Source organism: Bubalus bubalis, chromosome 14 (genome assembly GCF_019923935.1).
Source record: "Bubalus bubalis isolate 160015118507 breed Murrah chromosome 14, NDDB_SH_1, whole genome shotgun sequence".
NCBI classification, from domain to species: Eukaryota; Metazoa; Chordata; class Mammalia; order Artiodactyla; family Bovidae; genus Bubalus; species Bubalus bubalis.
Window position 1 is genome coordinate 47,371,462 of NC_059170.1, and position 17,460 is coordinate 47,388,921.

Sequence of the window (17,460 nt, forward strand, 5' to 3'; positions counted from 1 at the left end):
AAAATTTTAGTGAGAATATAGTATAAAAACTAAAGATCAAAGATCAAGGAAGATAAAGAGAGAACCAGTGGATTCACCTAAGAAGTGAAGAGAGTAAAAGAAAAGCAACCTGGGTGTTGGAAATTTAGAACTACACTAATAAAACTGTGATTTTTTTTTTTTTGAATGTGATTTTTTAAAATCACAAATTGTTATCAGTTTCTTTGGCTCCCATAAATAGTTTCAGTGAAGATTTTTACAATGTAAATATTTATCATTTTAATGATCTTATTTTCATAAAATTTTTACATTTATGATGACATTTTATTAAAAAAAAAAATACATGATCATTTTATGGGCAGTATCTGCGTTAACAAAAAAGGCCTTCCCCTCCTATAGAGTCGTGGTAACTCACCACCAATACTAACAGCCTCAAATCACATGTATGAACGAGAGTGTGACCTGCTTCTCTGTTAACCGTAAGAAAATACATACTAGTATGTGACCATTTGGACTTTTCAAATGGTACAGGTTCCATCTTTGGTGATATTTCTGTAACCAGTCTGGTAATAACATTAGAAACTATGCATCCTCAATGTTTCTAAGAATATAAGCTTTTAATATGTTAAATGTTACAGATGCCTGCAGATTGGGAAAGAGTTTCAGTGAAACCTGCTTGAATTAATAACAAAGCAATATCAGTCATAAGCATCTGAAAAATTAAGAGATTTATAGAAGTTCCTAATTTTTTGAAGAAATACATTTATTTTATGCAAACACAGTGAAGAAAAGGGCTTAGTTTCTTAAAAGAAAATAAAAATAAGCATTTTAATTCTTTCCTCTCACCTTAAATATACTAAAATGTGCTACTTTTAAAAATCAGGAGAACTGCCAAAAATACTGTATGAAAAGTTATTTTCTTAAAACAATGAATTAATTTGACCAAGCAAATATTTAATGAGTTCAGTAGGTACCTTAATTACAAGGAAAAGAAAATATAGCGATGAATAAACTTTTTAAGACTTTTAAAAAACTCATGTACACATTAATAAAAACTAAGTGGCTGGAAGTGATTATATAATGATAGGCTTCTGACAACAAAATGTTGAAAATTTCCATTAAAATAAACATTTTGAATATAATGCCAATCTTGTTATGATGATATAAATCATAACAGACATGTAAAAACTATGTAGTAACATGATCCTACGACAAAGTTATTGTTGAAGGGATGCTCCCAGAGTATGCCAGCCATAAAATTATCCCAAAGACAAAGAAAGATAATTAAGAACATCTTAAAACAACAAACAAGTAAAAATCTTGGGAAGAAGTTTAAACTGAAAAGCAATGCCAGCACAAAACTGTAAAAGTTAGAGATCTGGAGATGGAGAGACTGAATTAGTCACCTTCTACATCCACCTTATAAAACAGTATCAGGGAGGGGGAAAAAAAAAAGAGAAACATGAATGTCATCATGGATTATATTAACTCGCCATACAATGCTAATTTTGTATATAAAGGAGGAAAAGGCTTTTGAACAGGGGAAATTCACTTCTGGAATGTTACAAGTACAAAGTTGCTCTGAGTATAAAAGAAATGTTCAAATGCCATAAATACCCTTGAATTTTTCAGCTGATCTCCAGCTAAAAGTAAAAACAGAAACTCAAAGTATCTAATGAAATCATGGAAGCTAATATAAAATATCAACCTGCAATTTCCAAGAAAAAAAAAATCACCTAGGTCTTAAAAAGTTTTCCTGATACCATCGACAATTTTTTTTAAGTATAGCACAGCATTACCATTTAAGAAAAAGAAAAACCATATGAGAATTTAATCTTCTTCCAGCCAGCTAATAAAGAAATGAGTCTTACTTACTCTTTCAAAATTATAAGAAAATACAGTATGCACACATAAAAATGAATATAAAAATATAATTCTTTAAAGGGGAAAATTGGATTTGAAATTTTAATGTTATTTTTTTAAGTTGAGTCTATGCAACCTAAAATTCTCCAAGCAGGAATGGTTTCTGTCAGAGAGAATATTTCCAAGTAGTATTCCAGACATGTTGAGATTATGCAGAGTTCTTTCTTACTCAATAAAGAACCTGTACTACGTTTGAAAGAATACTTCTAAATGTTCTCTTTGTATAAATTTTATTTTTTGGAAAAATATTAAAGCAGTATATTTTGACATAGCTGTACTTACCTACATAACATTCTTTAATAAAATGACTGAATATTGGAACAAATGGAATCTTATGCTAGATTTATACAATAGGCAATGTAACTAGAGGCTCACTGGTGCTTAAACATGGGACAAATAAGAAACAGGGTTAGGAAGAAATACAGAATTAGAGACGGGTAAATAGTTTTAAAAGAAATAACAGCAAATGAATGGATTTGTTTTTAGTGAACTTTATGGTAAACACTTTCGTTAAATAGAAAGAACAGTCTTAACTTACAGAAGTCCCAAAACTGATCTTGTTTTAAAAGAATGCATGAAGTGCTCCAGCAGGAGCAGAAGTGGAGAAAAACTGATGATTTTTCAGGAGATCATTTGCAAGAAATTGTGTTGGAAGACAGATGCGTGATAAGCAATGCTTTGTGAATTGTTTATAACACAATTTCTATAATGAATTAAACAGAGCGAAAACATTCTGTAATTCTTACCAGTTAAAGAAAAGGCCAGTTATTCTTCATAAGAACTATTTTGTATTGTAGTAGGAAAAGGGAGACAGAATCTTTAAAGCTTGCATTTCTACCACTGAGAAGCAATCACCCTTCGGAAGTCAGCATATGCACGTGTACACACACACACACCAAAGACACACTAACTCTCACACCACCCATCACAACTAAAGGAAGTTGTTTAGAGTTTATAGGAGGAAGTGAGTTATTAATAATTCATGTGTGTATATGTGTATATACTTCAAGTATTTATATATATATATACACACACACGTTCAAAGGTGTAATTTTCTACAATTCATATTTATAGCATACTATCAATTTAACCTCAGTTTATTAATTTTATGCAAACAACGCACAACTTACACTGCTAGTCAGTAAGCTTTTTTCCTTCCCTCCACTAATAAGCAAAGATCTTTTATCGATAAATACAGTGACCTTTAAGAAATCCAGTGTTACTCATCAATAAGAATCCTACGACCCAGTGTACATTCGTATCAGTGATGGCTCACTGAATACGGTTTCAAGATATATTCTTATACAAAGAGACATTCAGTGCTTGGAGTATTACAGTGCTACTGCTTTCAAGAGTCAACTTAGATCAATTTGACATGGAATGTATTTTTCAAAAATGTAATCAGTCATCAGGGAAATGGCTACTTATACTGTTTTGTGCTTGACTTTATGCACATCAGAGAAAGTGAAAATAGTCAAATGTATTCACTAAATGATTATCGGCCTCACTTAGATCAATAGCAACCCTGGGCATTTCCACTTGGGGTCCAAGAATATTCTGTCTGCAGGGTAATCACTCCAGCTGTCCTTCTGCATCTGTGGACTCAGGAAATAACAGTGTGGAGGCAGATAAGGAGTGAGGGGAAGAAATTCTTCTATGTAAGTAGTCCTTGGAAATGACCTCATGAGAAGGCAGACTTTCTAGGAACTCCCTTGGCCATATTCCAGAGGGGTCCTAGAGCTGGAGAAGGTGTCCTGTGCTGAGGATGGATACAGACCCATCCTGTGCAAAGGCTGTTCTTTAGAAGCAGGCATGTCTGAGAAAGCAGCGGTAGTGGCTGAGCTCTGGAGTCACCCGAGTACTGTATGACTTGCAGTCATCGCCTGAAATGTCACAGATCCATTCCACGTTGTTGACTTGTATGGTTTAAATTACTTCTTTCAGTGAGAGAAACATTTGATGTGCAAGACATATCAAATCTCCAAAGGGTAAATTTTCCCTCACCACAGTAATTACCATAGATATATTTAACGTCGAGTAAGAGACTGGAGAATGTGACACTTAATCTTATGTGTCAACTTGGCTGGGTCCCAGTGCCCAGATAATCAAACATTATTCTGGATGCCTCTGGTAAAGGTGTTTCTTGGATAAAGGCTAACATTTAAGATCAGTAGAGTTGGAATAAAGCAGGTTACTTTTTCTTTTTTTCCTTCTATTTTTTTTTTATTGGAGTATAATTGCTTTACAATGTTGTGTTAGTTTCTGCTATATAACAATGTAAATCAGCTATAAATTTACATATATATCCCTTCCCACCATTCCCCATCTAGGTCTTCACAGAGCACCAACCTGAGCTCCCTGTACTATATGCAGCAGCTTCCCACTAGCTATCTACTTCACATGTGGTAATATATATATGTCAATGCTACTCTCTCAATTCATCTCACCCTCTCAAAGCAGATTACTTTCTATAATGTGGGTGGGCCTTATACAATCAGTTGAAGATCTTAATGGAAAAGAGACTAACCTGTCCCTGAGCAAGAAGGATTTCCAGCAGCAGACAGCCTTTGGCTCAAACTGCAACTCTTCCCTGGTCTCCACTCTGCTACCTAGCCTGTAGATTTTGACTTATTAAGCCTCCACAGTCACATGATCCAATTCCTTAAAATCTCTGTGTGTATGTATATGTATGAGTGAGCGATAGTCACTCAGTCATGTCTGACTCTTTGCAACGTCATGGACTGTAGCCTACCTGTCCTCTGTCCATGGGATTCTCTGCAGGCAAGAATACTGGAGTGGGTTGTCATTCCCTTCTCCAGGGGATCTTCCCAACCCAGGGATCAAACCTAGGTCTCCTGCGTTGCAGGCAGATTCTTTACTGACTGAGCCACCAGGGCCACCTCTACTAATGACATTTTGGTTCCAGCTACAGTCACTTCTTATCTGGATGACACACAACTGCCCACCTCTGCCCTGGCTCTCTTACAGCCCATTCTCAGCAAATCAGCTAGAGTGACCCTGAAGCTCACAGCTAGGCACGTCACTCTGCTCCAAACCCGTCTGACTTCCCATCCCACACAATAAGAGCCAAAGGGGTCAGCTCAGTGCCCCTCACACCAGCATCCTGTTATCTCACCAGCCTCAAAGCCTGCCGCTCTTTCCTTTTTTCACTCTGCTCGGGTCACACCGGTCTCCCTGCTCCACAGATGCCCCGGGGCCTATCTCAGGGCCTTTGCACGTGACTGCCCCACTATTCCTTTTCCACAAGGCCCCCTGAGGGGTTTTCTCCACCATGGCCTCAGGGAGGCCTTCAGTGACCACCCTGGGGAAAACCGAAGCTGTGTGTCCTTACCTCTCCCAGTGGCCGTTCCAGCTTCACTTTTCTTCATGGCATGTCTCACCACTGAATGTATTATGTAATTTATTTAGTGCAATTTATTTAGTTATGTCTTCACCCCACTCCCTTACTCTATGAAAGGGGGTCTGCTTTTGATCTCTGTTGAAATGCTGAGGGTCCAGAACATAACAGGTGCTCAATAAATATCAGGAAACCAATCGAGAAATACCATTACAAGAAAGTTATATTCTGCAAATACCGTAAGAATCTGCTAACCAGAGCTAAAGTGGGATCTTTTGAAGGAGGATGTGACACCAAGGAGGAAGAGGGGAAAAGGTTCCTGCTTTTGCCTACAAGAACTTACAATGCCATTTCACTTTTCAAACAATTTACTAAATAGAGCTATATGAAACTGCTTACATTCTGATGACTTTTGACCTACGAAAAAAAAACCACAGCAATTTCACATGCTTCGACCTAATGTACATATTACTTTGCAAAAGATATAAATTAAAAATTTTGGTGTGGGGAATACAAAACTCTGAAAACAGAGGAAAGAATTCATAGATTTGACTATGTAAAAATTAAAATGTATATATGATGTTAAACTTGACATTAAAAAAAAAAAAGGTAAAATGCACCAAAGGACCAGAAGAAAATGCACACAGCAGAGAGAGGGATAATGTGCATGATACAGAGAGGGCTCATAACATTAACAGGAGACTGATAAAGAACCCAATAGGAAAAAAATAAATAGGTAGAGACATGATTATTCAACGGGAGAAAAGAAGAAAAGCGAATAAAACATCACACTATCGCATTACGTCACTATATTTAAAGTCAAAGTGAAAACTGTTAGTCGCTCAGTCCTGTCCAACTCTTTGTGACCCCATGGACTGTAGCCCACTAGGCTCCTCTGTCCATGGGATTCTCCAGGCAAGAATACTGGAGTGGGTAGCCATTCCCTTGGCCAGGGGATCTTCCTGACCCAGGGATAGAACCTGGGTCTCCTACACAGGCAGATTCTTTATATTTAAAGGTGTTTATCAAATAATATTTATACCAAAAAATAGCTTTGCCATAAATGTTAGCATGCTGCTTATGAGACTGCTTTTAAAAATGTATAAAAATCTGTAGCATTTTGAGGGTTTGGTTCTTGGTGGGAGCCAAAATAGCATTTCACAAGGCAGTCCATTTGCTTAGTCTATTTATAACAAAGTTAACTCTTTAATAGTACTAAAACTAACCAGAGAAGTACCATCAAACTTGTGTATCCAGCAGAAAGACACAATTTCCACTCAGTAGTCATTCATTGAAGGGCTTCCTTAAAAGAAAAAAACTTTTATCAGAAACACTATTAATTTCTGTATCCTACTATGTCAGAGGAACACAAAGTTGTCTTACTGTACGCTTCTCTTCTCAGATACCTGACCCCGCCTGTAGCTACATGAACCTCTAGGTGCCTCGAATCTGTGGCTCTCTTGCTATTATATCAGAACAAGCATTTAGACCAGAAAGAAGAAAGATGTCATGACAAACATCTACAAAAACATGTCGACCTTGCTCTCCTGTTGGCTTGTCAGGTATGGAAAGGAAAACTCGTCTCCACGACCAGGAGTTGAACGGAGTCGAGAGTTAAGCTCTGTAATCAGGGCTTGCAAAATCCAAAAGCCAACAGAAGCCAGACGGGCAGAAAAATCTTAAATTGCATTCTGTCAACACTGACACGATTTGTACAGTATTCACTCCTCGAAGAACTAGGTGGTCCCATTTTCCCTTAACTGCTCTTTGGTTACTTTTATTTCCCCACGTTTGAGAACTGGGACATAAAGAAAGACTTCACTGTTATATAGCACAAGCATCAACACGACTGTTAGAAGAGTGTCGCGGGATCCCGTCTCCGGGCTGGCTCGGCCACAGCACGGCGAGGCTGTGCTGAACTGGAGAGCTTGTGTTCATTTAAGGGGCCACTTGTAACTCAGCCTCTGCTAATTCTTAACACTGGAAAATGAAGGCCTAGTTTGGTCAAATCTGTTTTGTCAAAGGAGCCAGGAAACATGAAATTTCTCATGTTTGTGGGTCTAACAAAAATGGATCTTTTGCCTAAACACAGCCTGACGACTGTCTGTGAACCCCTTGATACAAGTTATTAAATGACTCATGATATTCCCCTTTTACCTGGATTGTGCCCTATTTTTATCCATAATTGGGGGGGGGTGGTGCAAAGTGGGTCTTCCCAGGTGGTGCTAGTGGTAAAGAACCCGCCTGCCAATGAAGGAGACATGAGAGACATGGGTTCAGTCCCTGGGTTGAGAAGATCCCCTGGAGAAGGGCATGGCACCCACTCCAGTATTCTTGCCTGGAGAATCCCATGGACAGAGGAGCCTGGCAGGCTACAGTCCATAGGGTCACAAAGAGTCAGACACAATTGAAGCAACTGAAACAACCACAGAGTGGTCTCTTGGAAGGACTAAGTCCTCTGCACTTTCTGAAGAATGTTTTCCTGGGACCTGTGGTATCTGCAGGCTTCACTTGATCCAAGTGATAAAGATCCTGTGGTCTTAATTCCATCCAATCTCATCTGCTTTGGGATTTTGATCAAGGAACTACTTTCTATCTCAGAACTTAATCCTTTACCATCAATCCTTTATCTCTGTCTATAGATATGAACCAGTTATCCTCTCCCACTAAACTACTCCTATCCTCAACTACACAAACCACCTTGACCGCAGCTGACCTCTCCCTTCACTGTCCACCCTCACTTGCAAGGCTGTGGCTTCCAGGAAAGTCATTTCTCAGGTGGCAGCAGTGATTCCGAGTTGCCAGATGCAATGGCATTTTATCAGGACTCATGCCCTTTGAGCTCTTGAAAGCAGCCCATTGTGCTAATCACCTTTGCTTTTGAGTTTCAAGTCATATCTACTAAATATTAACTTTATAAAACCCTACATTCTATCAGAGACATGTAGAATAAAACCTGTATTTCATTCTTTATACAAAGAATTACGTGAGTCCAAAAACCAGGTAAATGCTAATAAAATGTGTAAGTTCCTTGGCCTGCCGCTGAAGATCTCATGTCATCAAGCAGGATGGTCAATTTCCAGTGCTGCCATCTACCTGTCGCCCTGTGCTCTGCAACAGCCACCTCTGTCCATACTGCTACTCCTGCCCTCATCCCCTGGCACTAACTGTGATCCCGCCTAAACAACGGAGCCTGTTCCAGCATCCCCTCTCATGGGACTGACTCCCTCTTTGCCCCAGCCTCAGACGATCATCACATCCTCTGAATTACCGTATTTTATGTGAAGTGAAAGTGTTAGTCACTCAGTCGCGTTCGACTCTTTGTGACCCCATAGACTTGTAGCCCACTAGGCTCCTCTGTCCACAAGATTCTCCAGGCAAGAATACTGGAAAGGTTTGTCAGTCCCTTCTCCAGGGGCTCTTCCCCACCCAGGGATGAAACCCAGGCCACCTGCAGGGCAGGCATATTCTTTACCGTCTGAGCCACCAGGGAAGCCGACATTCATCCAATAATGCTTCATGCCATAGTTCTTCAGTTCAGTTCAGTCAGTTCAGTCGCTCAGTCACGTCTGACTTTCTGTGACCCCATGGACTGCAGCACATCAGGCCTCCCTGTCCATGACCAACTCCTGTAGCTTACTCAAACTCATGTCCATTGAGTCAGTGATGCCATCCAACCATCTCATTTACTGAGCATGGCCCTGCCCATCAGAACAAGACCCAGTTTTCCCCTCAGTCAGTCTCTCCCATCAGGAAGCTTCCATAAGCTTCTTGTCCTTATCCATCAGAGGGTAGACAGAATGAAAACCACAATCACAGAAAATTAATCAAACTGATCACATGGACCACACCCTTGTCTAAGTCAATGAAACTATGAGCCATGCCGTGTAGGGCCACCCAAGATGGACAGGTCATGGTGGAGAGTTCTGACAAAATGTGGTCCACTGGAGAAGGCAATAGCAAACCACTTCAGTATTCTTGCCTTGAGAACCCCATGCACAGTATGCCCCAGTTCTTCACTGAATAGATATACACAGACCAAGGATAGGTGTCCCTCTTTCTAGTTTGGAGACAGGCAGAAGTTTGCAGTGACGGCTTCTCCCTGTCCCCCAACTTCCAGGGCAGTCCACCCCTCAACCCCCGACAGACTCTGGCATGGCCACAAGACTTGTTCTGGCCAATGGGCCATCAGCGGATGTGATATAAGCAGAGGTTTCATCGCACTTACATACCAGCGATGGTTCTCTCTGTGGCTCTGCAGAGCCCTGAGACCTCTACATGGGTAGCTTACTGGAGGGTGAAAAACTATGTGGGATAGAAACAAGTTTGCCCAACTGAGCACCCCTGCCCCCAGACCAGGCAGACCCCAGCCAAACAACCAGCCTGCAGCCATCCGTCAGGCTGACGCAGACCAGAGCTGCCCAGCTGACCACAGAATCAGGAGACTAATCAATGCCTCTGGTTTGCAGCCATTAAGGCTTCTAAGATTGTAAGAGAGGATCGATTAATATACAGAGTATCTGGCACATTGTATTGTTCTGAATTGAGTGAAGAATTGAGGAAAAAATTAACCTCTCTCTGATCATTCAATTCTCTCTCTGTAAATTATAGTTTTCCCAGCATATAAATTAAAATACCCTATGTTCTGCAATTTTTTTTTTCTTTGTTTTGTAGAATGAAAAGCTAGAGGGCAGCATACTGTAAAAGACACAGTAGGTATTATACCTACATAGCTGTGGATTTGAAACCAGGATGCAACATTTATTGTCTTTGGTAAATCCTGTAAGATTTCTGTGTCTCAGTTTCTTTTTTTTGAAGTGGAAAAAATACCACCAATTTCGCCATATAAGAGACAAGATTTTTTTTTTTAATTTAAAAAGGGAGGTAAGATAGATATTAAATAACAAATACAGGATCTGGCACTGTTCTTCAATAACCAAGAGATATTATCATCATGTACATAAATATTGCCAAATATTAATCTGAAAATAAGGAGGTTGAAAGATTTCTCTCTCAAACTGACTTTCCATACCACTATCCCTCACTACTGCAAGTGAAGAATTTGTCAGTGTTCCGACACACAGCAGAGTGAGGAAAGGTCTGAATTGAGATGAAGATAACTCTGAAGGCTTTAACAATCTCTGGATATCCTGACTTTTGTTTATATCATCCCTTGGCATCTCCAAAGTGGAAAATTTTCCATCCAGAACAGAGGAGCAAGTTAATTATAAACTTTAATTGTACAGGGAGCTGATCAGTGGGTATTTTGAGTGGGGTTATGGGAATAATAAGTCATTAGAAAATGGAACCAAAGTTATTTAGCAAGATGCAAGTTATTTAGAAGTTTTGAATAATTTACAGCTAGCTAGATAATTTAGAGAAATCCAGAGACAACTAATTCAGTAAACTTACTTAGCACAAATAGATGCTTTGTCATCCTCTATCAAAAAATTATCATGGTTTTCAAAAATAGAGCATCTGGGAAGCTTCCTGAATAATAAACCAAAGCACATTTTGAATTCCTTTGTGTCCAACCAATTGAGCCAGTTTAAAATAAAGGTTCATGCTACCCCCAACTGATAGCAGAGCATGCTAATGTAAATATGCTAATTTAAGACAAAACAGCGTAATGGCTTTGAAGAAAGCAACAGAAAGAAAGAACTCCTCTTCCATGACTAATTGCTCACCTAGATAGGTTCCACTGCTGATACCACCATATTCAGCATCTTCTGGATGGAGTGTAAGAGCAGACAGAACGAAAGCCGAGAAACAAAGCAGAACAGTTAGAAGCCCAGCCACAGATGCAAAAAAATAAATCACTTCAAACAGTCACAAAGCACAGCAAAGAACAGCCCTCACAATGCTACTCTTAAACATAAAACATTTTGTTTTATATTTAAGTTTACAGTAACATTTTGAAACAGCATGCAATTCTTTTTTCACGCTTCTTTGGAAGTGCCTTAACTGCAGTTCCAAGAACATTTTAACAGACTTGTCTGATACATTTATATTTTGTCAATCAAGAAAATTATACCACTTGATCCCTAAAGTAAATTTATTTTTGTAAGTCAGGCTCCTCGAGACTATGTAAAATATAACACTTATTTTGGCTCACTGGAGTAGACAGAAAGGTTAAAATGAAGACATAGCCCTTCTTTTGATTAAAAAAAAATGAACGATGAAAACATTTTAAAATAAACAATATGCTATTAATTATTGCCAAGAATTAAACAAATACTGGGTTTTGCAAATCTTAAGTTTTTAAGTAGTGGGGTCCTAATTATTTTAGGCTTCTCATCTTTACACAAATATACTTCTAAAACTAATAACACAGACTGCAGAAATCAAATAGTTAAGAAGACGCTCCCCACATCCTTAGGTAATAAGTCTGTCAGTAGATATGAATAGCACTGTTTTCTTCATTTATCTTTATTTGAGACTATTACAGATAAAAGTAACGTACTACATTACAATACTGTGTATACTGCTGCTTTATGAAGCAAAAAAACAAGGGTACATTTCTTTCTAAAACAAAGTCCAATCATAACTGCGGGTACTATAATGTCAAGATGAAAGTTAGGATGTACAATGATCTTTTAAATATAAACTGCTTACTATGGTCAATTTAATCCTCTACATATGTGCACTAAACAAAATTACTAGACTATGCAGGGAAACTTGTATACATGTACCTTTAATTTCCTCTGAGAAGCACAAAAAAAGAAAAGGAGGAAATGATTAAATGTGCAGAAAATACAATTAAAGTAGGAAGATACTGCACCCAAGGGACCAAAAAAAAAAAAATCCACCTACCACTCTCAACTGTCTCCTCATCTTAGAAAAGCCAAAGGGAAAAAACAAATGTATTTTAAATATTTCAAAATAATTAGTCAATGAATAAAATAGAATAGAATAGAATCTGAAAAACTACATTTTAGACTATACTATAGGTATGGTCTAAAAATAATGTGTACACTTAAGCAGTGAAAACACAAAAGTCTTCATATAGTTTATTAAATACCCAAAAGGGAAAATAACCAGAAAAAACCATCAGCATTTCTTAAAAATACCTTCTATAAGGGGATTATATTAATTTTTATGGCACAGTTCTATTTCTAAACTATTTAGAACTAAGGATATTTCATGATGAAAACAGTAAAAAAAAAAGTAAACATTTTCAAAGCAACAAATTTTGCCCTTAAAGTGTCTATATACCCTGTAATTGTAACAATATCCTGACAACTGTCGTCAACTTATTATACATACAAAATGAGTCAGACAGAACCCTTTATTTTTATTCTGTCTATATTACATGATGAAAAGTATTTTAAGAAGTAATCTGAAATAATTCTTAAGTTACTAACAAGAAGGCATTATGAGTTAGGTTTGACCTAGGAGACTCCTCTTCAGTTAATGGAGGAGAGAGAACTGGATATTTAACAGAAGAACATTGTAACCACAAGTCAAGGCAGGAGATGTTTTGCTACCTGACCTTACTGAGTGAACAGGACCAATCAGAATAGCTCTCTGCTGGCTTCTCTCTTCACAGGACAGCACAGAAGCCAAAGAAAACACTTAGGAAGAAAGTGTGCACAACATCTTATTTTTACTTTTCAAATACCCATGGGTCGGTCTTCAAACTGCGTTAACTTTATTGGGACAGTCATTTGCCAAGATGACAAGCTAATTATTACTATTCAGGTTTATAGTATGAGTCACTCAAGTTGTGAGTTTATTTATCCTCATGTCTTAGGAGCTCTGAAATGCCACGTGCATCTCAAACAAATGATTAGAAAACAAACAATGAAGGGATGTGACACAGGATAGCCAAGCCCAACATCTAAGTAGAAATAAAAACAAGTCATGTTAAAGATTGATCAACCTGTGATCTCAGACAATTCTGCTGTAAAGCATAATAGATTGTCAGAGTGTACTTTTGTGATAATACACAATAGGATAGACTGAATATTGCACTCTTGATTAAAGACTCCACATTACATAAATCAGATGATAAAAAGCCATGTCTCTCTCTCTCACACACACACAAATTAAAACACCAAGTCCATCCACATAAAAATAAAATCTGTAACTTAAAATATATGCAGCATATGTATATTTCATATTCTAATAAGAGGTCTTAAATATGCTGCATAAATTCTCAAAAGAACATTTCCTCCTTGCAATTCTAAAGTAGGAAGAGATGGTATTTTTAGCATGACAAAACATACACATAAATATCCAATAGCAAGTATCATGCTTAATAGAACCCAGTAAAAAAGCAAAGAGGAAAAATATCTAAAAGGTGGATCTCAGAAGAGAGCTGGGGTAAGCTGCAGGACTCTTGCTTCAGTTAGGCACTGCTGAATGCACATCAAATGGATAATGTTACATAATTCTCCAACAACCCTATGAAGCTGGAAGTATTATCCCCATTTTACAGATGGGAAATCAGAGGTAGAGAGAGATAAGGCACTCATAAGTGGCACAGCTGGCACATGGACCCATGCAGTCCAGTTCCAGAGTCTGAGTTTTGAATTACCATGCAATCACACCAAAAGTCACTTTTTAATACCTGGAGCTTCAAACTAGGAAACCTAAGTCAAGGGAAAGGTCCCTGGAAATAACAGATTTCTGTCAAGTTTCCCAACTACCTCCCTCCACCCTCCACTACTCCAGCCTCCTGCCCACCCAGAATCCTCAGCCTCGTAGGTGTTTGCCTGCCAGGGGAGCCAGGGAAGGGCCTTCTCCTCTCCCAGCCGCAGCAAGAGTCCGCTCTACATCACTGAACACCGACATGCAGGATGCAACAATTATAAAAAGCAGAGAGGAGAGACAGACCAAGGTCACAATGAGAGAGAGCAGTGTCCTCAGAGGAAGGAAAAGCACTGCATCCCCGGCAGGATGGACTTGCTGCTAGAGGTTACCAGAGTGGGACCCATCAGATGCTCCTGACAAGTGGAGAAACTGTGTCTGTATTGGTGGGATATTCTCTGGGGCAGAGTTAGGCCCCACTCTAGAACCTGCTTTCTCAGACCACTCACCCCTCACTGTATTCCCCTAAAGGCTGCAGTGATCCATGACCACAGAGCAGACCTCTAACCACTGGTCAACTCTCTTACCTGTATGAACCAGGGTCCCAGGACAAAAGGCAGAAGACAGTACGGTTGAGAATCTCTCACATGGAAAAGCTAAACACATACGCCCTGACAGTCTTATCTTTATGTGTGTGTTGCTAAGTCACTTCAGTTGTATCCGACTCTGTGTGACCCCATAGACGGCAGCCCACCAGGCTCCCCTGTCTCTGGGGTTCTCCAGGCAAGAACACTGGAATGGGTTGCCATTTCCTTCTCCAATGCAATTATGTGTGTGAGGAGATCACAATCTATTGAGATGAAAACTAAGCAACAACAAGAAAGGTCTTCACTTCAACCATCTCATGACCAGATGTGCAATTTACAATTTAATTCATCTACACCTCTTTCTACACAAACTGATCTTTGATATCTCCCAAAAGGTGTCGGGGCAAAAAAGTATTTCCCATATTTTTAAAACCTCATATGTTTCTCTTACACACAATCCCACCAATATTCAGAAAATGTGTGGCAAAGTATTAGACACACAAATTTAATTTAAGAACATACTCTATTTGTTAATTTTTGAATTAAATGTATGTATGAAAACAGTAAATAAACATTATCTAAGATGCCAGGAAGAAGGGGCTTACTCAGCTTGGAAAGTACTGTTACAACAACCTGTAGAGTAATGATATGTACATATATATCTTGTTTGGCCTTCCAGAACACTGGTACCATGTGAATGAATTCACTGTTTTCCTCAATGTTTAAACTTTATTGCTAGTAGACTGTGATCTTCAGTTCACAAAATATTTGTCTTTGAATGAACCTGGTGACACTCTATTTAAATGGACACCCTTTGACTGCAGTTAAATGTTTTCTTTTTCACCTACATGATAACAATCAAAATTGGTTAAAACAAATTCTAAAATATTTTGTGTCTCTACCTTCTAATTTTTAAAAAGTCAGTAAGTTGTACAATTTTTTTTTATAACTGGAATTCTATTAAAGCTATTTTGTAAAAGGAAATATTTTTATTAATAGTCAATCATCATTATTAGAAATATTCAGGTATTTATACTTCGATAACTAAAAACAGGTAAATAAGCACTGTAAATAAATATACTTGAACATTCTGCAGTAAAATAGACTCCATGAATAAGAGCCTTTTTTGAATCCCACACAGACTCGATTTAAATATAAATTACATCGAATTGAAGTTAAAGTTTATGCTACTAAGAAGCTAATTCCTAACTTATATACTTACGTTTCAATAGAAAGGGAACAAATAATATTTCAAGTAATCAAAGAAATTCATATTTCTTTTTAGAAGTTAGGTGACATCATATGGCATTACATACGCAACTGAACTATAAAAATCAGTTTTGACAGAAGAAACATAGTTCCTTTAAATTATATTGACACAAGTATCGCAAGCTGCCAAGTTGTCTGTCAGGATATCTATCCCTGTGTACCACTTGAAACATAAAATGTGCTCGTACTCAGCCCCAAACACCCTGTGTCCTTCTGCTGCTGCTGCTAAGTTGCTTCAGTCGTGTCCGACTCTGTGCAACCCCACAGATGGCAGCCCACCAGGCTCCGCCGTCCCTGGGAGTCTCCAGGCAAGAACGCTGGAGTGGCTTGCCATTTCCTTCTCCAATGCATGAAAGTGAAAAGTGAAAGTGAAGTCACTCAGTAAGTGTGTCCTTCTGGTAACTATCTAAACCCTCATCACAGCAAAGAACACCTGTCAGCCTTCCAGCTCTGTTCTTCTGTCTGTATTATTAACATTCATTATGTGACAGCCTAGCATTAGATGAAGCAGGGAAGGCAAGCAGACAAAATTGCATATAAACTTCTTTGTTGGAAAGACCTACTGTTGCACAGGGAACTCTGCTCAATGTTATGTGGCAGCCTGGATGGGAGGGGAGTTTGGGAGAGAATGGATACATGTAGTATATGGATGGCTGAATCCCTTTGCTGTCCACCTGAAACTATCACAACATTGTTAATCAGCTACACTCCAATATAAAATAAAAAGTTAAAAAAAATGTCTTTGTTGGATAAGAGGAGGAGGAGGAAGTGGAAGAGGAGGAGATGAGTTGCTACGTCAAACTTCTAAGATTTGGGAATGTTTTAGTTTTAAGAGTTCATGTTTTAGTTTTAAAGAATGTGTGAGAAGCAAATTATTTTGTTTGAGGAGCCCATTTTTCTGGATATGTATTAGATATACGTGGATTCTTAAGGAGAGGAACTAGAATTAAGCATCAAGGTTGAATACCACATACACTCAGAATTTTGCATATAAGGATGGCAGCTGTAAAGCCTGAGGAAGTCTTCTAATTTTATTCAGAATAAAATTGATTTACTTTATTCTGGGTCTAATGGAGCCAGGAACTAGAGTTCTAGCACAAACACAAAGGCAGAGATAACACAGCCCTGGGATGCTCCAACCCTTCTTGACTTCTACACTCACACTAACTGAACCCCTATAGGACCAGGGCCATTACCCACAAACTTTTCCTCCATGCAGACTTCAGTTATAAAGTTTACTCTTTATTTAAAATAAAGAGTAAAACACTAGTAATGCAAAAGCAATCACTTTGTGAAAAAGTTAACTGGCTAATTTGACATTTTTAGATTAGTCATTTTTCTAAATTCCATGCCTTAACCATTATCTTCCTAGGTTTTAAGTGCCCTTGTGAAATTTTGTGAAGAAAATTTTTATAAACATGAGTTTTTTCCATAAATTTATAAATACCAAGGTGGATTATTCTTCTTTTAGAAATTTTATATTAAATCAGAAACTTTAAAACCTATTATATGTTATTCAATGTAATTAAATAGAATGATTATAAAATATATAGAGATTTTTTCAATAAAATGAAATATAAAAATAAAAGACTTTATATTAGCTTTCTGCTTTTCTTCATAGTATTATTCTACAATTCAGCAAAGGGCATGAAAACATGAATGTCCTACTCCAACAATCTAAGTACCAAAAGTTGAAGTCCAGGAAGTGTTGAGTCAGACGGCTTTTATGAGATTCTGTTACATTAAAAAAAAAAATCATTTTCAAATACACAGGCTACAAAACAAAGTGCTTTAAATGCTTTTAAAAATGTT

The 17,460-nt window shown here is 38.0% G+C and overlaps 1 protein-coding gene across 4 annotated transcripts in view; it reads right to left on the bottom strand.

Moving 5' to 3' along the window:
* MPP7 (MAGUK p55 scaffold protein 7) overlaps positions 1-17,460 on the bottom strand; it is a 222,768-nt gene that overhangs the window by 39,844 nt on the left and 165,464 nt on the right. For 3 of the 4 annotated variants that reach the window (XM_044928038.2, XM_044928037.2, XM_044928040.2), the window contains exon 12: positions 10,948-10,986. The exons of the other annotated variant lie outside the window; for it this stretch is intronic. In XM_044928038.2, the coding sequence (XP_044783973.1) occupies positions 10,948-10,986 (39 nt within the window). The remainder of the gene's footprint in view (positions 1-10,947; positions 10,987-17,460) is intronic. 4 annotated transcript variants of the gene reach the window in all.